General features: G+C 43.0%; 1 protein-coding gene across 1 annotated transcript; it reads left to right on the plus strand.

Moving 5' to 3' along the window:
* The first annotated feature begins 18739 nt into the window (after window positions 1-18739).
* On the plus strand, window positions 18740-26723 carry LOC116974140 (protocadherin-8-like). Its single transcript, XM_033022306.1, has 4 exons — window positions 18740-21645; window positions 25180-25247; window positions 25374-25498; window positions 25806-26723. The coding sequence occupies exons 1-4, from the start codon at window positions 19081-19083 to the stop codon at window positions 26216-26218; spliced, it is 3171 nt and encodes a 1056-aa protein (XP_032878197.1). The 5' UTR covers window positions 18740-19080; the 3' UTR covers window positions 26219-26723.
* The last annotated feature ends 13 nt before the right edge of the window (window positions 26724-26736 follow it).

A 26736-nucleotide genomic window follows, 5' to 3' on the forward strand; every position in this document is an offset into this window, starting at 1 on the left:
TCTCTTCCTTGGAATTATTCTTGGTAATCTTTTCCTCAATTTCTTCAGGATGTTCACATCTTTCCTAAAATATAGTGAACAGATTGTGGACTATTTAGCATATCGTAAAGATTCACCACAGCGTCACTCCTTTTGAATGCTATGCTTTATTTTAGGTGGTCGCTATTTGTATACATTGTGTATGAAAGCAAAGAATTTCACTGTGCCTAGTCACATGTGACAATAAAGTATTCCTATTCCTATTATTTAAAAGCACTGAATCATGTATTTTTTTACTAACCACACTACCAACATGTCTAACCACTTCCAAAGATTTAAGGTTGATGTACAAGGTCCCTGTGTTCTTGCATACTCTTTAGAAGAGTGCCATTGAGTGGATGGTGCCTTTTTTCAGCACTTTGCTTCTCTGTATACTTATTTATATTAAATGTCTTCTGTCACTTCTCTGTCTGTTAAGACATTTATCTTTTATTGCCCCAGAATGACTGACCAGGGATTTTTTCATAATGAATTCCAACAACCTGAAACATTACCAGTCATTAAGTCAGTTTAAACCCCTTTTTTACTTTATCTATATATCTTGCAGGGCTTCTTTTCTGTTACCTTCATTTGTGGATATTTGTTTTAAGCAAATTTATTACGTATGACAAAAAGCAACCAGAAACTGAGCACTGCCGACAAATACATTTACTATTTTAGTCCCAAAAGTATGTATCTTTTGGCTTAAACAAGTAGGCGATTGGTCATAAGGTCAGGTGATAGGAGCAGAATTAGGCCATTCGGCCCATCGAGTCTAATCCACCATTCAATCATGGCTGATCTATCTCTCCCTCCTAACCCTATTCTCCTGCCTTCTCCCCATAACCCCCGACACCCATACTAATCAAGAATCTATCTTTCTCTGCCTTAAAAATATCCATTGACTTAGTCAGAATTCCACAGATTCACCACCCATTGACAATAGGCAATAGACAATAGGTGCAGGAGTAGGCCATTCGGCCCTTCCAGCCAGCACCGCCATTCAATGTGATCATGGCTGATCATCAACAATCAGTACCCCGTTCATACCTTCTCCCCATATCCCCTGACTCCGCTATCTTTAAGAGCCCTATCTAGCTCTCACTTGAAAGTATCCAGAGAACCGGCCTCCACCACACTCCGAGGCAGAGAATTCCACAGACTCACAACTCTCTGTGTGAAAAAGTGTTTCCTCATCTCCGTTCTAATTGGCTTACCCCATATTCTAAAACTGTGGCCCATGGTTCTGGACTCCCCCAACATCGGGAACATGTTTCCTGCCTCTAGCGTGTCCAACCCATTAATAATTTTATATGTTTCAATAAGATCCCCTCTCATCCTTTTAAATTCCAGAGTATACAAGCGGAGCCGCTCCATTCTCTCTGCATACGACAGTCCCGCCTTCCCGGGAATTAACCTTGTGAACCTACGCTGCACTCCCTCAATAGCAAGAATGTCCTTCCTCAAATTTGGAGACCAAAACTGCACACTATTTTCCAGGTGTGGTCTCACTAGGGCCCTGTACAACTGCCAAAGGACCTCTTTGTTCCTATACTCAACTCCTCTTGTTATGATGGGCAACATGCCATTCGCTTTCTTCACTGCTTGCTGTACCTGCATGCTTACTTTCATTGACTGATGAACAAGGCCCCCCAGATCCTGTTGTACTTCCCCTTTTCCCAACTTGACACCATTTAGATAATAATCTGCCTTCTGTTTTTTGCTACCATTGTGGATACCCTCACATATATCCACATTAAACTGCATCTGCCATGCATCTGCCCACTCACCCAACCTGTCCAAGTCACGTTGCATTCTCATAGCATCCTCCTCACAGTTCACACTGCCACTCAGCTTTGTGTCATCTGCAAATTTGCTAATGTTACTTTCAATCCCTTCATCTAAATCATTGATGTATATTGTAAATAGCTGCAGTCCCAGCACCGAGCCTTGCGGTACCCCACTAGTCACTACCCCACCCCTCCTGCCATTCTAAAAGGGACCCGTTAATCCCTACTCTTTGTTTCCTATCTGCAAACCAATTTTCTATCCGTGTCAGCACTCTACCCTGAATACCATGTGCCCTAATTATGCCCACTGATCTCCCATGTGGGACCTTATCAAATGCTTTCTGAAAGTCCAGGTACACTACATCCACTGGCTCTCCCTTGTCCATTTTCCTAGTTACATCCTCAAAAAAGTGTGATGTTTCCTTTGTGGTGCACTAAAGTGTTAGTTTTGATTATTGGCTGAAATCTTTGGCGAGGGATGGAATTAATGGTTAAAAAAAAGACACAAAGGTGGAGCAATTCAGCGGGTCAAGCAGTATCACTGGAGAGCATAGATGGGTGAAGTTTCAGGTTGGGACCCTTCAGGTTGGGACCCATTGACTATGATTGGAGGGTGGGGAGAAAACTGGAAGAGAGAAGGGCGAGGACAAAGTCTGGCAAGTGATAGGTGGATGCAGGTAAAGGGGGGTTGATGGGCAGATGGTTGGACACATGCCAGAGATGAAAAGATAAAAAGGTGCGAGATAAGGATAGAAGAGGTGCGAATTGTGAAGCCGGAGAAAGGAATATATATGGAAGGTGGAAAATGGGTGTGTCCAGGTTGGGCACAGGGAAGATGGGGGTAACAGATTGAAGTAAAGGGGAGGGGTTGTTTGTAGGTTAGTTACTTAAAATTGGCGAATTCATTGTTCATACCATTAAGGACCTGTCCCACTTGGGCGTCATTTGCACGTCATTTACGCAACATAATTTACGCATCACAACGCACGACGCGCGCGTCATGACGCTCACGTGATGCACATGACATGACATGACTCACGTGATGGCATGAATTACACGCACATGGGGCGTGGTGGCATAGGCAGTGAGGCGCGGTCGCGCGCGGCGCCCATAGGATTTGGGGATTCACAAAATCTTTGCGCGCCACCTGCGTCACGCGCAAATGACGCCCAAGTGGGACAGGCCCTTTAAGCTACCCAAACTGAACGAGTTACTATTCCTTCAGTTTGTGTGTGGCCTCACTCTGGCAATGGGAGGAGGCCCAGGTCAGAAAGGTCCATATAGGGATGGAAAGCGACGTTAAAATGGTTGGCAGCTGGGACATCCAACAGGTTTTGGGAGACCAAGTGCAAGTGTTCTGCGAAACAGTCAGTTTTGTTTGGTTTTGTTTTGTTTTGTTCGTTTTTCCGCTTGGTCTTGCCGATGTAAAGAAGTCTACACTTAGAGCACCAAATGTAGTAGATGAGGTTAGAGCAGGTGCAGGTGAACCTCTGCTTCACCTGAAAGGGTTGCTGCAGTGACTGGATGGATGAGAATGAGGAGGTATAGGGACAGGTATTACATCTCCTGTGGTTGCAGGGAAAAATACCTAGGGAGGAGGTGGTTTGGGTGGGAAGAGATGAGTGAAACAAGGAGTTGCACAGGGAGCAGTCTCTGCAGAAGGGGGAAAGAGGTGGGGATGGGAAGTTATGACTGGTGGGGAGATAACATTGAAGATGGCGTAATGTCAGAGATTGATGTTGGATGTGGAGGCTGGTGGAATGTAAAGGTTAAGACCAATAGAACTCCATACTTGTTCAATCTGGGGAAATGTCACCCACGCTTCTTCTCCAGAGAGGCTGCCTGACCCACTAAGTTACTCCAGCACTTTTTGTCTACTCGCTATTCTTTGGCCTGTCCCTCCTCTGCTACAGCTTCCCCCCTTGTAAACCAGCATCTGTGGTTCCTTGTGTCTATATCTTGAATTAATGGTACTCTGAGTCAAAGGAATGTGTAATTGAAACCTGCAGGAGGTCTAACACCATTGCCCTCCCACTAAAACCCCATCCCTATCCCTAAAGCATCCCTACCTTTCCTCAATTTCGAAATGGTAAACCCAAGTGAGAATTTCACTTCCACGGTAATGCCACACAAAGTAAATCTACAAACTTGCTGTTAATCAGCAAAACAAATCAATGCATTTTCTGTAAAGTGTTTATTCCGTGAAGAAATAACATAGAGACTGTTCCATGAAAAATCTCACAGCAAGCAGAAATGAATAGTTTTCATCTCCAGGGGAACAGATTAGTTCCCAAAGATTTGTACTAATGATACTGTGTTCCGAATGCCACTGTTAATCCTCAAATTTCTGCCGTTGAAGCATTTTACCTGGTTCTACACTGACTGTAGTTTACTAAAGTAAACTTTTATTGAAGCCAAAACATATTTCAGATTGAGAAACACTTATAATTTAGTCAACTAATATATTTAACCAAAACTTACATTAAAAAGAGGGTCTAAAAATTAACAAAGTGGTCAAAAATTAACTCAGCAGATATGATACACTAGACTAAGTGGGACCCGGTGGGGGCCATTGGTGGCCAGTGGGAGGGGGGGGGGGGTGCTGGAGTGCTAGTATGAGTGCTGTGGGCTGAAGGGACTGGTTTCCAGATGGCTAGTATGGACATTGTGGGCCGAATGGATTCTTGGGCTGGCAGCACAGTCACTCAGGGCTGGCGGGCTGGCAGCTCAGTCACTCAGGGTTGGTGGGCTGGCAGCTCAGTCACTCAGGGCTGGTGGGCTGGCAGCTCAGTCACTCAGGACTGGTGGGCTGGCAGCTCAGTCACTCAGGGTTGGTGGGCTGGCAGCTCAGTCACTCACGGCTGGTGGGCTGGCAGATCAGTCATGGCTATTCCGTGAAATTCCATTTCAAGCAGAGAGCAGGCCACCAAATTCAATTTCATAGCATTTCAAGAAGTGCAGGCCACCAAATTCAATTTCATAGATTTTCAAGTAGAGTGCAGGCTACCAAATTCAATTTCATTGCATTTCAAGCAGAGTGCAGGCCACCAAACTGCCAAACAACTCATTGCATTGTCATTAACGGACAACAAATCATGTATTGCAAGTACATTGCAGACTCACAGTTCCGTTGATTCACAGCTTGGAATCACAGTTGTGGACTCTCCCTCGCGATATTCCGGAGTGACTTACTCACATCCAGGCATACGGGGTTTTATAGTTCTGCAGCCCTCGGAAGGAGCGTTAGCTTCATCGTGGTGATTGACAGGCAAGGGGACCAATCAGCTGATCTCACGATTTTTTAAACACATATAACTTTTTTTATTTTACATCGATCGGAAAAGTCTTCTGGGCTGCTTCAATGGAGGAGGACTGTGAGTAAGATGGCCTAAAATCATAGCGATATATGGTAGCGTATTTTCTAAAATCAATATAGAGCGCAGACAGGAAGTGGTCAAGATGAGACTTTTAGTTATATAGATATTCAATGGCAAACTCTCTCTCCCTAGCAGCTTTGCCCAAGACTTCAAGAATAGATCGCAATGAGTCATAGCCTCAGAATTAAAGGGTGCTCTTTTAGAAAGGAGGTGAGGAGTAACTTCTTTAGTCAGATGGTAGTTAATCTGTGGAACTCATTGCCACAGATGGCTGTGAGGGCAGGTCAGTCAGGGCCTCTGAGAGGAATTTTATCAGTGGGTACAAACTTTTCTTTCGGGCCCCCTTCCCTTCTACATTGTTCATCCTGTGTTTATCCACTACGGTTTTATGCCATGAGCTGTAATGGCCAAACAGGGTATGGAAGATGAGAGAGGGGTGGAATGGAGGCCTTATGCTCCTATACTCCCTCCGTGATCAATGTAAATAAATATAAATACAATAAAAGGATCAGAGAGAAGAAAGCACATTTGTTTTGAACATCTTTGTTTATGCTACAATACAGATAAGGATAAATAATTCACATTAAAACATCCTTTTATATTTCAATGCAGATCAGATCATCAGAAGACTTAATTATTAGTAAAAGTTAAAAAAAAAAAAAAGGTAGATAGGCTTAGTATTTACTTTAAATAAAGAGCTTTCCTGGCCTTTTTTGTGAAAAAATTCAAATCATAGCATGAACATTTATTGTTCTGGCAATATTTGATTCAATACTTAGCCTAGCCAAATCCACAAAACATTTCTGAGACATTGTAGACCTTAAATAATTCTTAATCAGCTTGAATTTGTTAAATTACCTCTCTGCAGAAGCTACTGTTGCTGGAATTGTTAATCCTAACACAAATTGCTAAGCTAACACAAACATTTGGAAACACGTCACCAAGTCTGTTTAAGAAGGAACTGCAGATGCTGGAAAAAACGAGGGTAGACAAAAATGCTGGAGAAACTCAGCGGGTGAGGCAGCATCTATGGAGCAAGTCTGTACACTGTTAACAAGTTCAACAGATCTAATGGGTTTAACTGTGCATTTACAAAATTTGCTTTATGTACTGAAGGTAAATGTTGCATTTTGTTTCCAAAATCATCACCGTTAAGGTCAGCAGGATATTGCTCTGACAAAGATAAAGCTTTTCTCTCCACATCACTTTCAGACATGGTGAGCTATTTTCACAAGAAATCAAAAATTTCTGCCAACTGCTTAACACCATTGAAGTGGGCAGTTAATCCTGATATAACATTGTCTACCAAAACACACACTTTCTGAAGTAGGCCTCTTCTGGCGGATCATCTGTGTCATTCATTTCCTCCAAGTTAGCATCAGGTGTGCTGTCATCATGCGGCCTTGCCCTCATGTGCTGAACTCCACCACATCTAAGGGAGAGTTTATTTCTATCTTTGAGTTTGACATAAACCGATTTAGCTTCATTCCACATGGATTTCCAGTTGTTTCGAAGTTTTGTCAGATCCATGAGGAGAGTTTCTATGTTTGCTGCTTCAACATCCAGTGTGGAATCTCTAGCTTGGATGACCTTGTTGCAAATATCTATGCCAGCTAATACTTAGTACCACACAGCTGACATTAACACACAGGCAAAAGATGTCACATATAATAAAATTCCATGGACATAATTTCTTGTTTTGGCTGTCAAATTTAGTTCACACACACCCACTCACCCACACCCTCACTCACTCACACACACACCCACTCACACACACCCACCCACCCACACCCACCCACTCACACACACCCACTCACACACACCCACCCACACCAACACCCACTCACACCCACTCAGACACACCCACCCACCCACACCCACTCAGACACACTCACCCACACACACATACCCATACCCACTCACACACAGCCACTCACACACACCCACTTACATACCCCTACTCACACACACCCACTCCAGACTGGTCCCTCCACTGACACTCCTCGACTCGACCGCCCACAGGCCTGGAGCTCATCTGCTGGACATGGGTGTCAAGGGTTATGGGGAGAAGGCAGGAAAATAGGATGATGAGGCAGAGATCAGCCATGATTGAATGGCAGTGGATTCGATCGGCCAAATGGCCTAATTCTATTCCTATAACTTGTGAACTTGTGAAATTACAGAGATTTGTTGATGTAGCCCAATCCATCACACAAACTGGCCTTCACATTGACTACATCAACAGTTAACACTGCCTAAGCAAAGCAGTCAATATAATGAAGACCATTCACACCCATGTCATTCCCTCTCTTCATCAGGCAGAAGATACAACTATTTAAAAGTATTTACTACCAAATTCAGTACCAGTTTCTTCCTTGCTGCTACCGGTCTACTGAATAGCCCTCCCCTAAATTAAGGGTGCAGTCCAGATAACCCAACCTGCCTTAGTTTTTTTTTACCTGCTCTCTCTTTGTAACTATAATGCTATAATGCTAAAAAATGCAATATTCTAGATTCTGGTATTTTTCCCTGTTGTACTTATGCATAGTTTAATTGTACTCATGTAGAGTTTGATTTGACTGGGTGCCAAGCTAACAAAACGTTAACTGATACCAATTCTAGTTAGAACCACTTATTTCCAAAGCCTGTTCAATGTGTACACTGTTTAAACTGTACATTTCATTGCAAATGTGTAATGAATGTATTAAGTCCAAATACTGGTGTCTATTATAACTCATAAACTTTCTTGTCAAATTAATATTAAGAGTCATGGTCTTATTCATAAATGCAGGAAATATCAAGATTATCAAGAAATAATAAACTGGGTTTCTTTATAAACTATGAACAAGATACAATGATATGTGATTAATATGAATCCTGCAATGTGATTAATCTTGGACCACATTATATTTCACATTAGGTAGTGGCTAGTATTTATAACTGTGAGAAGTCTATGCTCTGCATTTCATTTTCAGGTGGGAGACAAACCAGGATTTATTTAAATAAGCAACTTTATTGGATGTGGCAAAATGCACATTACTCTCGCCATTATTCTTTTGTTTTCCATTCTTTTATCCTGGATTATATCAGCACTCAAACTCAGACCACTAGCTTTTCGAAATATAGCGATTTCAAAATCTAGAAATAATACAAGGGATGAAATGGTTGATTATCATATGACAAGCTTTTACGTCACATGTTTTGACATCTTTTGCCATTATGTTTGCAAAAGATGTACAGGTACATATCTAATGGTTATATAAATACATTTCCACTTTATAATATATAAGAATGCTGATCACTGCAAATATTTTTTCAAAGTAAGTTTCTCATTTGAAATTTTAAGTAAAGATCAATTGATCTTACACTTTGGTTAAAAATGTGAGTTCCTTTTTTATGTGATCTATTATGTTACAATGTTTGAAACATTAAAGGTGAATTGTCTCTTTCAGAACTGATTGATTTTTTGTCAAAAACTCTCAAGGTAAACTTTGAAAACTATACATCTTAAGACTGATAATTGTTTGTGATCAGAATAACCATCAGCCAATTTAAGAATCTCTCAGTCACATGGAATTCTTATGTAGTAGTGTTCTTTGAATTATCCCTCAACCCAGTAACTGTTAAAGTTTGCTACATAATAATAACTACAGTATATGATCTGAGTTGCAATTTTTAAAAGTTGTTCATATTCTATCTTCATTTAAAGTAATAGCCACAAAATAAAAACTAGACAAGTAATTTCAGTAACTTTTTGCAGAAAGTGAGTCGCATAATTGTATGAAAAATAGTTTTTATTGTTTGTTTTTAAATGTGATTGGTGAAGGAACCAATTAGGTAACAGTAAAAACACAATTATGAAATCAGAAGACGGAACTACGTACAATATTGGCATAAAATCAATATTGATAAAAATGTATTGATGAAATTCATTAGTTGACTTCAAATGTATTTTTGTTTTTGGTGCCTGCATTCTGCAAACTCCTTCCTTGTTATGATAATAATAATAATCAATAATGTATTGTTTAAATCATATTGAGTTTTTTATTAGGATAAAGTTATAGTTATTTTGATTAATATATTAAATACAGCCAATGGTTGTCCAAGTTTAATAGCGATTGTTTCAATCATGAAAATTGATTAGATCTAAATTCTATAATCCATTGTGATGGATTATATAAGCAAAATATTCCATTTATGGTGGGATTGTTTCGCTCTGCAGCATAGTCATAGAGTCACAGAGTGATACAGTGTGGAAACAGGCCCACCGGCCCAACTTACCCACACCAGCCAACATGTCCCAGCCACACTAGTCCCACCTGCCTGTGCTTGGTCCATATCCCTCCAAACTTGTCCTATCCATGTTCCTGTCTGTTTCTTAAACGTTGGGATAGACCCAGCCTCAACTATCTCCTCTGGCAGCTTGTTCCATACACCCACCACCCAGTTTGTGTGAAAAAGTTACCCTTCAGATTCCTATTGAATCTTTTCCCCTTCACCTTGAACCTATGTCCTCTGGTCCTCGATTTCCTTACTCTGGGCAAGAGATTCTGTGCATCTACCCGATCTATTTCTCATGATTTTGTACATCGCCTTAACTCCCAACAGCCTGTCTTGTCTACTGTATAAGAAATGCCGAAGTAGCAAGAATGGTCACTAGCATGGAGCTGGAAAGCAATTGATTCAACCTCTTTGCAACAGCAGAGATTGAATCAGACCTTTGAAGTAGCTAACATTGTGAAACATAGAAACTAAACTATTGCTCTTTAGAAACCACAGTTTTTTAAAACTCTAATGGTCTTGTAGTGTGGCTTTTAATTTAATGTAGTTGTAAATTTATCTGCAATGGTGAATCAGTAGGTGTAGTACCCACAAGACAATTACTCACTCAACCAAAGCTGCACTAAAATATATGCATCATTGAACGTCGCTGCTATTTATAATGCAAGTAGGTCTAGAACAAAAATTAACCGGATCTGTGTTCAGCAGCTCACAGCTCTTGATGCTTAATTCAAAGTAAGAGATGGGCGACATCTTGCCAAAATGTCCATAATCTATGAGTGAATTAAATAACAATACTGATATGCCACCAGGATAAATATGTATCTTGTCCCAACTAGTGCTGATACCATATAGATTAGGTTTAGGGTTTATTATTGTCACGTGCACCGAGATACAGTGTAAAGCTTTGTTTTGCGTACTATCCAAACAGATCAGATATATTATACATAGATACAAATCAATTCAAACCAGATACATAGATAAAAATCAGTACAATAGAACAAAGGGGAAGTTACAGAGTGCAGAAAATAGTTCTCAGCATTGTAGTGCATCAGTTCCTTAGAAAAAGGCCAATGTCCTCCATGGGATAGAGGTGAATCAACCAGTAACCTAGCTTATGGAAGGACTATTCAGAAGCCTGATAACATAAGCCTGAAAGCTGTTCCTGAGTCTGGTGGTTAGCGCTTTCAAGCTTCTGTATGTTCTGCTGGATGGGAGAAGGAATGAGCGGGAGGGAGACAAGCCTTTGATGACATTTTTGCATATATTTCATTCATTTGTTCTATATCTCTCTAAATCACTGTCTACATCTCTTGTTTCACTGACTCTCAGTCTGAAGATGGATCTCAACTAGAAATGTTACGTATTCCTTTTCTCCAGTGTTACTCCAGCTTTTTGTGTCTATCTTTGATTATGTTGGCTACTTTACTGAGGCAGTGTGAAGTGTAGATTTTGTCAATGGGTCTGCTCTGTGTGATGGACTGGCTACATCTACAATTCACTGAAATTTCTTATGGTCTTGGGTACTGTTCCCAAACCAAGCTGTAATGCAACCCGACAGTATGCTTTCTATGGTGCATCTGTAGATGTTTTTAAGAGTCACTAGAAGCATTTTGGATGTTCTCAATCTCCTCATGAAGTCGAGACGTTGGTGTGTCTTCTTTGATGTCACATCAATGTGGTTGGTCCACAACAGATCATTGGTAATATTAATGCCAAAATGTTGACGCTCTCAACCAGTTCCACATCAGCACCATTGATGCAGATTGGGGCATGTACTCCACCATGTTTCCTGAAGTCAATAACTAGCTCCTTCATCTTGCTGACATTGAGGGAGAGGTTATTGTCCTGACACCATGTCACCAAGATCTCTATCTCCTTCCTGTACTCCATCTCATTATTGTTCGTGATTTGGCCCATCATAGTGGTGTCGTCTGCAAATTTATAGATTAAATCAGAGCCAAATTTAGCCAAACAGTCGTGAGTGTAAATGGAATGTAGTAGGGATCTGAGAACGCATCCTTGTGGGGCATCGGTAGGTATGGAGAATTATTGTTGAGGAGGCATTATCACCTATCTTCGGTGATTGAGGTCTGTGCGTCGAGGATCCAGTGGCAGAGGGGAAAGCTGATTCCTAGTACTAGGACCCAGTATTTGGAGATCAGTTCTGAATTTTGATCAACTGGCCTTTTAATGACTCCCACATGTCGTCTCCAACAACAAATGCTCTCAGTCTATTCCACCCACCCACCCGAGATCCTGTCTACCTGTCTAATAACATTATAAATTGTCTTAATCTATTTTGTACTTCCAAGTTTGGACTATTCCACATACTGTTTCAAGAAACCCCCTTGGATACAATGCACAAATTCTGCCCCATCTAAGCCTTTGGCACTGAACAAGTCCCAGTCAACATTGTGGCAGTTAAAGTCACCCACTAAGCCAACTCTATTGCTTTGGCGTCTTTCAGTAATCTGTCTACATATCTGTTCCTCTATTTCCCTCTTGCTATTGGGGGGCCCATAGTACAATACCATTTGAGTGCTTGTACCTTTCCTATTTTTCTGTCCTGCCCATATCGCTTTAGAGGATGAAACCTTCTGTATGTCCTCACTGAATGCTGCCATGTCAGTCTCCATGATGAGTAGTACAACTCCTTCACCACATTCCCTTCCCCTTCAATCACATGTTAAACATTAAAACTCTGGAACATTAGTCCCAAGCACCGATCCAGGCTCTAAGTTGCTTTCCCTATATTACTCCCTGCATTGAAATAAATACACTTCAGCCCATGAGCTTCACTATATTCCTTCATCTGTCCCTGCCTGCTGTTTCTTCTGAGACTTACTGGTCCTAACATCTACCTTCCCATTACCTCTTCCAATTTCTGACCTACTATTCTGGCTCCCACCCACTTGCCTCCCTAGTTTAAACCTCAATTAGTAGCAATGGCAAACTTCCCAGCTAGAATATTGTTCCCCCTACACTTCAGAAGCAACCCATCCTTCTTGTACAGGTTACCCCTGCCCCAGAAGAAATTCCAATGGACAAAAAACCTGAATCCCTGTCCCCTGCACTAACTGCTGAGCCATGCATTCGTATGTATTATCTTCCAGTTCCTACCCTCACTCGCACCAAAGATTACTTCCTTATGGTCCTGCATTTTATTATTTTGCCTAACTCCCTATATTCACTCAACATTACATTATTTATTTTCCTATCTATGTCATTTGTGCCAACGTGCACAATGACTTCCGACTGCTCGCCATCAGCCTCAAAAATGTTTTGCAGCCGCTCAGAAATTCTGAACCCTAGAACCAGGGATGCAATGCACTTTCCATGAGTCTCATTTTCTGCCACAGAATCTCCTGTCTATCCCCTTAACTAACTCGTCTTCTATTACTATAGCTCTGTCTGACTTCTCCCTTCCCCGCTGTGCCTTAAAGCCAGGCCCGACACCAGGACCACTGCTGCTCCGTCCCTGAATGGTCATTTCCCCCCTCCCCCCACCAACAGTATCAAAATGAGCATTCCTAATGTCCAGGGGAACAGCCCCAGGGATTGTTGCACTTTCTGCCTACACCCTTTCCTGGTGGTCACCTATCTATTTTTAGCCCATGCCTTCGGCATGACCACCTCATTGTAACTCATATCTATATTCCCCCACTCGGATAATCCTGAAGTCATCTAGCTGCAGCTTGTGTTCCTTAACAGGGTGTGCAAGGAGCTGAAGCTCAACACACTTATTGCTGGTGTACTCTTCAGGGGCATTAGAATTCCTCTGACTTCTAACTTCCTGCAGGAGCATTCCACTATTCCACCAGCCATCTCTACGGCACCAAGGTAAAGGAACAAATGTATACAAAATCAGCCATGATCACATTGAATGTCAGTGCTGGCTCGAAGGGCCAATGGCCTATTCCTGCACCAATTGTCTATGATAATGTATCTATGTAAAAACAGTCCGTACCTTAATCAGCCGTTTACCCTTTGCTTAGCCTTCTCCCCAAAGCCTCAGTAATACACTTATCCTCAACACAGTTGTTTCCAATAAGCTGCTCTGCTAAAACTTCCCTCTTTATTGGCCGTTGGGTCTCTCATTACGCCAATTAAATGCTTGTCTTTTAAATGTCCCGTTTTCACTTTAAACAAGCCTTCTTTGAATTGCAAAAAGTTTTCTCATCTCTCCATCTGAATTAAAAAACTTTCTCTGCAGTCAGAATGGGTGCTCATCAACTCTCTCTTGAAGATTTTTGCAACTGTCTACAACCAGCCTGCATACTTTTTGTTTTAATTCCCATTGACAATTAAATCTGAATCATTTTTCCCTGCACCAACTCTTCACCGTTCATCTGTTCTATCTTCCTATTGCTACTTCCATAGCATTTTCTTTCATGTTATAACGGCATTATACAAGGTTCTTGGATCTCTTTTCTGTAGTCCGTCTCATCATTGTTGCTGATCCAGCTGACAACGGTCGTATAATAAGTGAACGAAGATTGAGTTGTTGCGGTATTTCGACAGACAATAATGTGAGTACAGGAAGCAGAGCTGGGGACTGAACATACATTCCTGAAGAGCACCAGCAATGAGTGGATGTAATGGTTGAATAAATATTGACGATGACACCCTTAAGAACACTACTGCTCATCTTCACGTTCCATTGGTTCAGTTTAACATTTCAGTCAAGAGCTAGAATATATCCAAGTGTCTCCAGATTACTGTGCAATTGCTTAGGGTGAGATTAAGTTTTGTTGTTTCTGAACAATACAAATGTTTTCTATTAAGAGTGATGGATTAGGTGCTACAAGAAATAAATGTGTTATTTATAGAAACGGCACACCATTTTGAATTGTATATATTCTATATATCCACATCAAAATTGTGTACTCTTTCTATGATTGCATCTATTTCTTAAAAATGTTTCTTAAAAGGAACAAGCCAACATTGGAGTTTAAGCAGGAGTATCTTCTGCTCGCACAAAGGATTGCAGATGCTGTAATCTGAAATAAAAACAAACTGGAGGAAATCAGGGGTCAGGCAGCATCTGTGAAGGCAGAAGGATGGTCAATATTTTGAATCAAGACCTGCATCAGGACCCATGAATCACTTCTATCAGTCCTTGACCTGAAACGGCAATGTTCCCTTTGCCTTCACAGATGCTGCCTGACCAGCTGAGTACTTCCAGCAGTTTGTTGTTGGTACTAATATTTATTGCTCCCTCACTATGTCATTTGACTGTTGGCCTACTTCTTATGCTCAAATATAAAGACAAAAAATGTTAGAAGTACTCAAGATTGTGAGGCAGCATCTGTAGGGAGAAATAATAGTCTAGCAATGTGCCTGGAACAATCAGCAAATTTTATATTTGCCATTTTGCAAGACTTAAAATTAAATTGTTAAACGTGACAACACTGGAACACGTGAGCATACCCTGCCAACACTCCTTGGGAGTCAGTTTTATTGTGGTACGGCCCTGTTAAGAACCACTATACCTGACATTAGAGCTGTGAGGAGATGAGGGAAGCAAATCTTGGTGCTTCTCCTCTTTTGCAATCATTTCCAATCTGATGACCAGTTCTATTCTTGAAGGATTTCTTCTATCATTTTCCAGCACTGATGTTAAAAAATGCCTACTGGAGGAAAGGGTCATTCATGCCTTTTAAATAATGTCCATTTAGAGCCTTTGGTGTTGTTAAAAGTTGTATTTCCGCGTGAGTAAACAGCACCCATGTTGTTAAAATAAATATAGTAGAACATCCTGATGGAAACAAATTTTGGGCACTGCAGCACTGTTTAGGCACCCTAGATGCCAACAAGAAATAGCATTAGGCCAGAAGTATACCATTCAGGTATTAATTCTCCTTGAAATGTGAATAAAATGTATCCATATTGCATTAATGTGAAATTTGTCTGTGCAATGACAGTGCAGTGTGTGTCAGGTGATTTGTTTGCGTCAACATTTCAGATCAATGACCTTCTGTTGAGTATTTTCATTATTGTTCGTTCAGAATTCTAAAACCTGTAATATTTGACTTTTAATCCATGACCAGGTCTCTGGAGTGTATTTTTAATCTATAACGTTTGTTTCAGAAGCGAGAATGATTCACTGAGCCATTGGTAGGAACTGCCAGATTAATGAATTAGAGAAATAATCAATATCCATCACATGGCCTAAATATTTTACTGCAGAAAGCAGGAAAGCAAATAATGTAAAATATAGTCAATATCACATTTGGGTGTAAGGAAATCTGATTGGAGATGTTTCAAAGGAACATTATATCACATTTCTCATAAATGTTGATGACTGCATTGAAACCTGTTTTTAAAGTTAATCACATTAGCGTTTCTGTTTTGAACTTGATAATGCACTGGTTAGTCGAATCTTCTAGACTGCCAGAACTTTTGATAAAACTCACCTCATTTTCAATCACTCAACTTTTTTTTCTTTTGGTGTAGAGGGACTGGTCAAACTAATTCTACCCAAAATAGTCTAAAACCTGGTTTCAAATCCAGCTGCCTGACTCAGTGGGTTCCCTCCAGTTTATTTTTTTTGCTCAAGATTCCAACATCTGCAATTTCTGGTAGCTCCAGAAATGTTCTCTTATTGTCTATCGTTATTTTCAATAGAAAAAGACAAACATATGAGAGATTTCCAACCATATTTTTGATTTGATATTGTTTTTATCTTAACCAAAATACAATTGGACGGTGTTTCTCAATTAAAAAAAAAAGCTTTATTGTCTGGATAAGTAGGAAAAATGCACACAATCTTTGCCCCCACCAGAACCTTTACAACACTTGCTGCGAGCGAGAACAAGGACTATTCCAGGCAAATTAATTAAGTGAAAATATTAATATCCTTATTGTGTAGGAGGAAACTGCAGATGCTAGTTCACACCGAAGATTGACACACATTGTTGGAGTAACTCAGCGGGACTGACGCTTATATCCTTATTCTTCGCTTTGCATTTTCCCTTTATGGAACACTGGTCGGAGATTGCACATTTGTGTTCATCGTGCGAGCTTTCATACCAAAAGCTTTGCGATCGATTGAATACCTAAGAATGTTACTGCCACTTCACTCAAAAACCATTAACCTTTATTGAACCCAATAAACGATCTAAGGTGAAGGGCGCGCTGACACCATGCTGCTCTCATTTGAATAGGTTATCGGGCGTCAAGCAAATTTACCTTTCCCGGAGGCTACGTTTAACGTGGCATTTGGGATTTTTTTCATTGAAAGTATTTTATGTCTTGACTTTGGATTTAAAACTTGAACTAGAACTTTCTGAAGTTTGTGTAAGGGATTAATATACGGGTAAGATTAGTTACTCAAGAGGATGTCTACTTGATTTATTGCATGTAATATTTGCTGTAAAGAATGGCGTCCCGCGATAGCTGGTACCTGTGTGTAAAGTGCAGGCATAGGAGCCCACCCATGGTCAGACACATCTGAAGATATTGCTGTGTTAAAATTAGTGTCTTGAGGGGATTATAATGTAGCAGGAGCGAATATCTTTTGAAAACACTATTCATATATGTTGGATTCTAACGCAGACGGGATAGATTAAACGCGTAAACTAAACGATCCAAAGTGTGCCCCCACTTTTACATTTGTCATGATCTGAGCTTGCAGTCCAGGACTCCTGTAGATTGCAGTATTCTCACGAAGTAAATATTCCGTTCTTTCCGGGAAACATTCCAGATCATTTATCCCATTAAAACATGGAATGCTCCCAGCTTGGTATTTTCTTGAAGTCGTATAAAGCCACCAACCCCCTACCGCTTCGAGGTCGTTCCGATGCTTAGGAATTGTAACAAGGGGATTATCTCCTTTTGTTCGTGTTTTACATTTGAGTGACAAAAGTACTCTCGGCAGGGTCTCAGTAAATAGAAGAGGCTTCATCTGACACTCTCGCTTTGACGAGGCGTCATCACCTCGAACAAACGGCTCTCGTTTTGCTCGCGTGTCTTCACTCGTCATCCCCATTAAAGGCAGAGAGCCCACGGTTTCCACTATAACCCCAAATGTCCCTGCTGGTCACAAATGGCCTCAAAGTCACCAAACGCTAAATTGAAAGGAAAACGAATTAACAGCTTGAACGAGTTCTCGGCATGAAACTAACGCAGCAAATTACGTTTACAAACTTTATAAATGTAGCATTCGCAGCATCACTTCCATCCATAAATATATGATAGTCCTTCAAGAATTGTATTTAAAACACAAGAACAATATTCAGATGTAGTTTCATATGTTTATTGTTGTAAAGCACAATTTGTGTCCGTCCGTTATCACTTGTGGCTCTCAAGTGGGAGGATGTGGAAGCGTTTGTTTTTTTTTTAAATTGCTGTTGAAGACATCTTGTTTAAAGTTCTACTTGGCTTATTCAAGAAAAGCTATTCCCGACCGAGCATACACCCGGACGCATCTATTATAAGGCCAATTATATAAACAGTTAGCATAAACGGATTGGCGAACAATAAACGATTTGTTGAATTGTAATCTCATTCTCTCGCTAAAAGTATAGATTCACACAACCACGGACATCTGACGCCCCTACCGCACCCCTCCAACCCACGTCCCACGGTTACATGCTGACAGAACAGGTCTGGCTGTGGGTATTGTAAAGGATTTAATATTGCATTCGATATACCTACCAAAAAACAGGGAAAGGTGTTAGAAAATACTTCGTTCACACGTCCACTAATCGTTCGTTGGCTGATATATGAAACCGTGCTCCAAAACCAGGCCTTCAGTTACTTCCATTTGTTCATATCAGTAACCAGACATGTTCTTAACATTCCGACTAAATGCGAACTCTATAAAAGCAGGCCACTCTTTAGTTACAGCTGAGTATTTGAACTTCAACTTCTTTAGCTGCATGTTCCATTTTGTCGCAAACCATAAACTTTTTATTAGATTAATACTAATTAATACAGTCCCCTGAATATAACTAACCATTCCCGGTTAAATTGCTCTAGAAAACTTATTTTTCTAACTGTAAGTGATTTTATAATTTCACGCTTTGAAACTTAAATGTCATAATACTGCTGCAAAATTTGTGAATCCACAAGTTCTTTGTTATAGCTAAAATCTGTCAGAGACGTGGTAACATTACAGCAAAATATAACAAACCACCCAGATATGCAAAATTTGAAAGTAGCGCTGATCATCAGCAAATATCAATTACATTCTTGCAGTCACGCATTCCTGACAGTTGTCGCAGTTATCGTGTCTGAAGAGACCAAACATGAAAACTGAAATATAAATAGTTGCTTTAATGTTTTTTTTTAATTATAATTTTACAAAAATGAAATGTTTGTTTCAAACTGCTGCAATTTGTTCGTTTCAAATTGCTGCAAAAAGTAAATTAAATCCTCGGTTTCAGAGCAAAGCTCGCCAATTCCTAGCATTTGCGATATGTTATTAAAACATACACATTTGTTCTAGGTTTGTTGGGCCGTGGAAGCTACACATGTTCCGAGCAGCAGTAGCATTTGGTCGACTTTGGAGGATTTGGATTGGCCACTGACCTTCCTATTTGCATGCAATGACTAATAAATAAAACTCGAGGGCCCAGAACTGCACTCACACCCCGTGGCGTACTTCAATGAAAGTTCATCCCCCACTACTAATTCGTGACAGAAGTCCTACTTCTTGGCGTTGCCAAAAATTGCTTGAACTTTTTCCGAGTGAGATCCGCGAGTGCATGATGACCGACGGAAGAGACAGAAACCACTTTGCTGCCCCAGTTTCTGCCACCATCCCCGGACTCCTCCGCTACCTCCTCCTTGTACTTTTAACCGCTCCAACAGCCGACTGCTTAACGGCCAACTACTCCGTCTACGAGGAGGAGCCGCCCGGCACCGTGATCGGAAACTTGGCGGCAGATCTGCAGCTGGAAGCGGCGGGCAGCTTCCGACTGATGCAAAAGTTCAACGGGTCGCTGGTGGAAGTGGGCGAGACGGACGGGCAGCTGCGGGTCGGGGGCCGCATCGACCGGGAGCAACTGTGCCCCCAACAAGCGAGAGCAGGATCCGACCCCGATGCGGAGCCGCAGCCGCAACTGGAGCCGTGCTCGCTGCTCTTCGACGTGGTGAACCTGTCCGGAGACAAGTTCGTGCTGATCCGCGTCGAGATGCGAGTGCGGGACATTAACGACCACGCCCCCGACTTCGGGCGACCGGAGGTGCTGCTGGAAATCAGCGAGAGCTCGGTGCTGGGAACCCGCGTCCCGCTGGAGCCGGCGCTCGACCCCGACCTGGGCGCCAACTCGCTGCTCAAGTACCGACTGTCGCCGAGCCGCCCCTTCGCGCTGGAGCAGCGGATCGGCGCCGACGGGCTGCGTTGCCCGGAGCTGGTGCTGGTGGAGCGGCTGGACCGTGAGAGTCAGGCGGAGCTGCTGCTGCAGCTGGAGGCCGAGGACGGCGGCAACAGTATCCCGGCGAGGAGGACGGCCACGGTGCGGCTCCGGGTGCAGGTGCTCGACTCCAACGACAACAGCCCGGCCTTCGAGCGCAGCGCGGTGGTGCTGGAGCTGCGGGAAGACGCGGCGCCCGGCTCGTTGCTGCTGCAGCTGCGGGCGACCGACCCCGACCTGGGCGCCAACGGCGAGATCATCTACAGCCTCAGCCCGCAGCTTCCCGCCGCCGTCCGCCGCCTCTTCCACCTGGACGCGCGCTCCGGCCGCCTCAGCCTGGCCGCGCGCCTGGACCGCGAGCGCGCGCCCGCCCTGGAGCTGGAGGTGCGCGCGCGCGACCGCGGGCACCCGCCCAGCGCCGCCGCCGTCTGCAGCGTCACCGTGCGCGTGCTCGACGTCAACGACAACGCGCCCGAGATCGGGGTGGCGCCGCTCGTCCCCGACCCGGTGGCGGTGCCCGTGACCGCGGTTGTCAGTGAGGCGGCGGCGCCCGGCAGCCTGGTGGCGCTCGTCACCGCCACGGACCGCGACGCGGGCGCCAACGGGCGCGTTCACTGCGCGCTCTCGCCGCCCAACGGTCACTTCGAGCTGCGGCGCGCGCACGGCTCCAGCCTCCTGCTGTTGACGGCGGCGCCGCTCGACCGCGAGCGCGTGGCCGACTACAACCTGACGCTCGTGGCCGAGGACGGGGGCGCGCCCCCGCGCCGCACCCAGCGCGCGCTCACCGTGCGCGTGTCCGACGTGAACGACAACGCGCCCGCCTTCTCGCGCCGCCTCTACCATGTGTCGCTGGCGGAGAACAACCGTCCCGGCGCCCACATGACCACCGTGCAGGCCCACGACCCCGACCTGGCCCACAACGGCCGCCTCACCTACCGGCTGCTGGGGCCCGGCGCCGCGCTCGCCTCCATCCACCCGGCCACCGGCGCCATCTACGCGCTGCGCTCCTTCGACCGAGAGGCGCTGCCCGAGGCCGAGCTGCTGGTGCGCGTCACCGACGGCGGGTCACCGCCGCTCAGCAGCTCGGCCACCGTCCGCCTGACCGTCACCGACCGCAACGACAACGCGCCCGTCATCACGCACCCGCTGCCCGGCAACGCCAACGTTAACGGCAACGCCTCCGCCTGCGTCATCACGCTGCCCCGCCACGCCGGCGCCGGACACCTGGCCACGCGCATGCGCGCCCGCGATGCCGACCAGGGGGTGAACGCGGAGCTGAGCTACCGGCTGCTGAGCGGCGCCCAGGCCGGGTACGGGCTCTTCAGCATCGAGCGCCGCAGCGGGGACGTACGGCTCGGCCGACCCCCCACACCCGAGCCCGGGGATGGCAACGGGGCCTGGCGGCTCGTCGTGGCCGTCAGTGACAACGGACAACCCGCCCTGTCCGCCACCGCCACGCTGCACTTTGTGCTGGAGGCCGAGGAGGAGGCGGCGGGTCCCGGGCGGCGGCGGCGGCTCCTCCCGGGACAGCGGGGATGGGACACGTCGCTGGTGGTGATCGTGGTGCTGGCGGGCGGGTGCGCCGCCCTCATCGTGGCCATCGTTGGCGTGGCCGCCTCCTGCAGCAGCGGCGGGAAGGCGACAACATCCCCGGGGCGCCGGGCCGGCGGCCGGTTGGCGAGCGATAGCGAGCTGGATGTCGGCGACTTGTTGCTGAATTCGTCTCCACCCTCGACCAACAGTGAAGTGGGAGGAAATTCCGAAGATCTGAGCAGCCTCACATCGGACCCTAAAGAGACTGGCACCAGCGGAGAGGTAATTAGCATTGCATTTCGCTCGGACAGTGGTATGAATGTTGATAGACACAAAATGCTGGAGTAACTCGGCCGGACAGGCAGCATCTCTGGAGAGCAAGAATGGGTGACATTTCGGGTCAAGACCCTTCATCAGAACAATTCTAACTGTTGAGTTCTCTAACTTGAAGGAACTTTCCCTCTCTCTCCATCCGTCCCCCACCCCAGTTCTCCGACTACATTTTATCTTTGTTTACTTTGTAATTACTTTCTCCCAGCTAAAAATGATCTACATTTTTATTGGTCGTCACCCCCTTGACCCGTCTTCACAACTTACACTTCCTTATCTGTTTCCCTCGCCCTTGACTTCAGTCTGAAGAAGGGTCTCGATCAGAAACGCCACCCATTTCATCTCTCCAGAGATGCTGCCTGTCCCGCTGAGTTAATTCAGCATTTTGTCTATTTTCGGTGTAAACCAGCATCTGCAGTTTTTCCCCACACATTGAATTTGTAATACCAGGCAAATATTTCACTAACAATTCACCTTACTTTCTAGAATTCATAGAAACATAGAAAACAGGTGCAGGAGGAGGCCATTCGGCCCTCCGACCCAGCCCCGCCATTCATTGCGATCATGGCTGATCGTCCCCAATCAATAACCCGTGCCTGCCTTCTCCCCATATCCCTTGATTCCACTAGCCCCTAGAGCTCTATCTAACTCTCTCTTAAATCCATCCAATGATTTGACCTCCACTGGCCTCCGGCAGGGAATTCCACAAATTCACAACTCTGGGTGAAAAAGTGTTTTCTCACATCAGTCTTAAATGGCCTCCCCTTTATTCTAAGACTGTGGCCCCTGCTTCTGGACTCGCCCAACATTGGGAACATTTTTTCTGCATCTAGCTTGTCCAGTCCTTTTATAATTTTATATATTTCTATAAGAACCCCCTCATCCTTCTGAACTCCAGTGAATACAAGCCTAGTGTTTTCAATCTTTCCTCATATGACAGTCCCGCCATCCCAGGGATCAATCTTGTGAACCTACGCTGCAATCACAAGGATGTCCTTCCTCAAATTAGAAGACCAAAACTGTACACAATACTCCAGATCTCCACTCAGTTTCCTTTCTGGAATTGTTTGCAATGTTTGCACATGGCATTGGGGATTCTCATTTTCGACATCGTAAATGTATTTTGATGGCGAAAGTCATTTTGTACCCAGTTCTTATTACCTACCAACTGCACAAAGGTCATCGTGTCCGGCAGCACAAAAACAGGCCCTTCGGCCCAACTTGTCCATGCTGACCGAGATCGTCCCATTTGCCTGCATCATGACCAAACAATCTGAATGTTATTGTTCAAGGAATAAGGTATTTCCAGACATCTGATAAAATAGGTTGGAGATTTGGGATAAGATGCATCATGAAGCTGTAAATAACAGTGACATTTACAGATAGGCCTGGATTTTCCCCTTCAGATCTGATATCTATACTCATAGTTTCTGTTCCCAAATCTTATCAAAATTGGATCCACGCAGAAGATCTTTCTGTGTGAGATCATCTTGGAGCTTGGTGGTGAAGGCCATGTGCCATTTATGCTTTAAAACATTGAGTGAGGATATGGGTGTGCCAAAACAAGCACTGCCTACGAATCTTGTTTCTACAAAAGGAATTGCATCCCCCAGCTTATACCTCAAAACTCTCAATGTTTTTTCAATGTGTCTGATGTTCAGTAACATTTAAAATAATATTTTAAATATAAAATCTAAGCACGCAGAGTTATCATTCTGTAAATGCAAATAGTTGCATTTAATTTATTTTTTGGTTTTTGAGCCCGGTGTACAATTTGTTTTGAATGGGCTTCTGGATTTTGCAACACAGCTAACATGATGCAGGATCTGAGAGCATATTCTCAGATCCTGCATCATGTTAGCTGTGTTGCAAAATCCAGAAGCCCATTCAAAACAAATTGTACACCGGGCTCAAAAACCAAAAAATAAATTAAATGCAACTATTTGCATTTACAGAATGATAACTCTGCGTGCTTTGGACGATATCTAAGCTGGGATATTTCAGTGGAAATTATATTATTGAAAGGCCAAGTATTGATAGAACAGAAGGAAAAAAATACGAGAGTTCAAGACAAAATTGAATAAATCAACAGTTGTTCCCTTCATAATAATATTTTTATGGGTAGTAGTGCAAAATACATAATAGCAAATCACCTGTCTGAATTCTGGGTCCCATAAGAAATTATTTTCCATTGAATAAATATCAGACAAGCTATTAACGTTGCTGTTGTTTATTTACTGCCATTTCTACAATGCTGTCCAGGATATATTTAATACAGGAAGCACTTAGTATCTTAGGCAGCAAATGTAGAAAAACAAACTGAATTAGCATTTCAAATTGAAAACCCTTCTTCACAACAACAGCTTTCACAACTGAAGGACTGTTAATTTAAAGATAAATATAATCTTCAGTTTGCTTATCTATTGTATAATTAGAATGGAAATTCTATTTCAACTTTGGCACAGTGGTTTTTTTTTCTCTAGCAATAAAATCAATGTTGCAATGAGACGTCCGATGTCAATGCCTAAAGAAAAAAGAAGCTCATGTTGCTATAAGCTTCCATGCCTGTTTTTTTGGGGTTTTTTAAGTACTCAACATCTTTAACAGTTCAGCCAGTTTATAGCCTAAATGTTCAAAACACTTTCTGGGTAGAGTAGGTATTGTTTTGATATGCACTATGGTCTGGCCCAATCTATGGCCACTGTTTTCGACTTGTACACCCCTAAGCTGACAACATAACCAAACCTTTTCGACAGTCCATTAATGTTCTTTGGTTTGGCAATGGAACCTGCTTGCTTTATTCTCCAAGTGAATCTGAGATCTTTGGAACGTGGCAAGCAACAGCATTACTGAAATTCTTTTTTTCATCAATTGTATGAAATTTGTTGATTCAGTTATCTTAGTGAATTCTATTTAACTGACTTCAACAGAATGCATTGTAGAGTCTGAGCACAAAGCTCAAGTGCGACTATTTAGCTTTGCAGATGGGGATGAATTTCTAGCCAACTATGATTCTCTTTTCTTCATTTTATTTTGTTCCTGAATGGACTACCCCTAAATCTGAAATTGGTGCAGTCAATACATTATTAATGCTATATCAACAAGGAAATGGGTCTAATGGAATTCAACTATTTGCAATTATTAATTTTCTATATTATTTATTCTGGTTTAGTGAATCAAAATGGGATTTGTACATATTATTAACAGTCGCAAGGACTGAATATAGGTTCCAACAGCATACAAATTAAAATCTGATGGAGTCATGCAGTTTCCATTGCATGTTCATGGACCCATGCACAGCGTGAGTGTATATTTGGAACAGTGAAGCTGTCAGTTATGTACTAGAAGTAATCATTTCACATTTTCTTCAGCACTAGTAATATAATTTTTATATTCACAGGAAATCTCAAGCTAATTGATATAATTACATGGAATATAATTTGGTAATTAATATTTTTTTATTTCTTTGTCCTTTTTGTTTTTTAGAGCTTTATATCGGAGTCTGATCTTGATCATGGCACTTTCACCACAGTTGCCATTCAGCAACACAGAAAGTAAGTAGTGCATTCTAACTGATGAGCTTCTGCTTTTGCATTTTAAATCATTTTGTGCAGTCAAAGAAAATAGTAATCTGTGTTTTAAAACATAAATATATTTAAGTTTTTTTTCTTTCTGTGTAGGCCCCAAGAAATATTTAGTGGGAAAGACAGTGGAAAAGGTGACAGTGACTTCAATGACAGCGCTTCTGATATAAGTGGAGATGCCATGAAAAAAGGAAATGCAGTTATTGATCAAAGACAAAATGGTAAATACACTGCATTTAATTTGAAATTGTAATGTTATCCATCTGGAATTAGCCTTATTTATGCAACCTACTCTTACAGTAGCCCAAGGTTGCATTTAGCCAAACAAATTAAATTTGAGTTTGTCTGAAGTCAAAAGCAGAAATATCACCTATCCATGTCCTCCAGAGATACTGCCTAACCTGCTGAATTATTCCAGCACTTGGTGTTCAAGATTCAAGCATCTGCAGTTTTTGATCTCCAATTTTCATTTATAAATTGACTCTTAGAATCAATATTTGAATAATTTCTATATTTGTTCCATTTTAGGATTGCCCTGTCTTGACGAAAACCAAAGTCCTTGCATTTCAGAGCCACATTTCAACTTGACCTCTCAACAGACAGAGTGTGGCAAATTATCTCCTCATTTAAACCAGGACTACATGGTTGCATATTCTTCAACACCTACTGCATTCTTCCATTCATCAAGTAATACAGCAAATTCAGTTCTGCAAGATCATCCTTTGAAATGCATTCGCCAACATGGTCACATATTAAAGTCAGGACCTCAGACTTCTGAAAAGGTTCTTTCCAGAGATTCTGGAAAGCCAGTACACTTGTTTTGCCAACCAACAGAGCAAAGACACAATAAATCAAACTCCTCAGCATCAGTGACTTCTGGACATAGATACCAAACAAGCTATCTTAACACAGAACTTTCAGAAGTGGCTACTTCATTTTGAACTCTTGACAACATTTTAATTGTTCTTACCATTGCTCAACCAAATATTCTGCTTTTATTGTAATCAGATGTCATTAATTTGCAATGTACTCAGTATTGGTTCTGTTTTTACAACATAGAAGGAACAGACAATAGGGCATACTGAAACCTGATAATTGCAACCTGCTTATGATGAGTGGAAGTAATAGCCAATCTTAGAAAATAATCAGGATAACATGATAGAAAAACTTGATCCATGATATGCATATATTGTGCTTAGTTACAAATTGCTGCTCATTTGTAAACAGTTTTGTACATATTTTAAACATTTATAGTAGAAACTAGACCAAGTGCGGACCCGTTGGGCCCCAAGACAATATTCCACCACTGACCCATAGCCTCCAACTGCGCAGGCGCAGCTGAGGGGTTCCCGTTGTGACGGCAGAGGTTCCCGGTGTGACGCCAGAGATCCCCGTTGTGACGCGAGTCATGGCAACCTTCCCCCAACAGCGCCTCGCCATCCCTCTTAGTACCCCTATC

The sequence above is a fragment of the Amblyraja radiata genome, chromosome 6 (genome assembly GCF_010909765.2).
Source record: "Amblyraja radiata isolate CabotCenter1 chromosome 6, sAmbRad1.1.pri, whole genome shotgun sequence".
NCBI classification, from domain to species: domain Eukaryota; kingdom Metazoa; phylum Chordata; class Chondrichthyes; order Rajiformes; family Rajidae; genus Amblyraja; species Amblyraja radiata.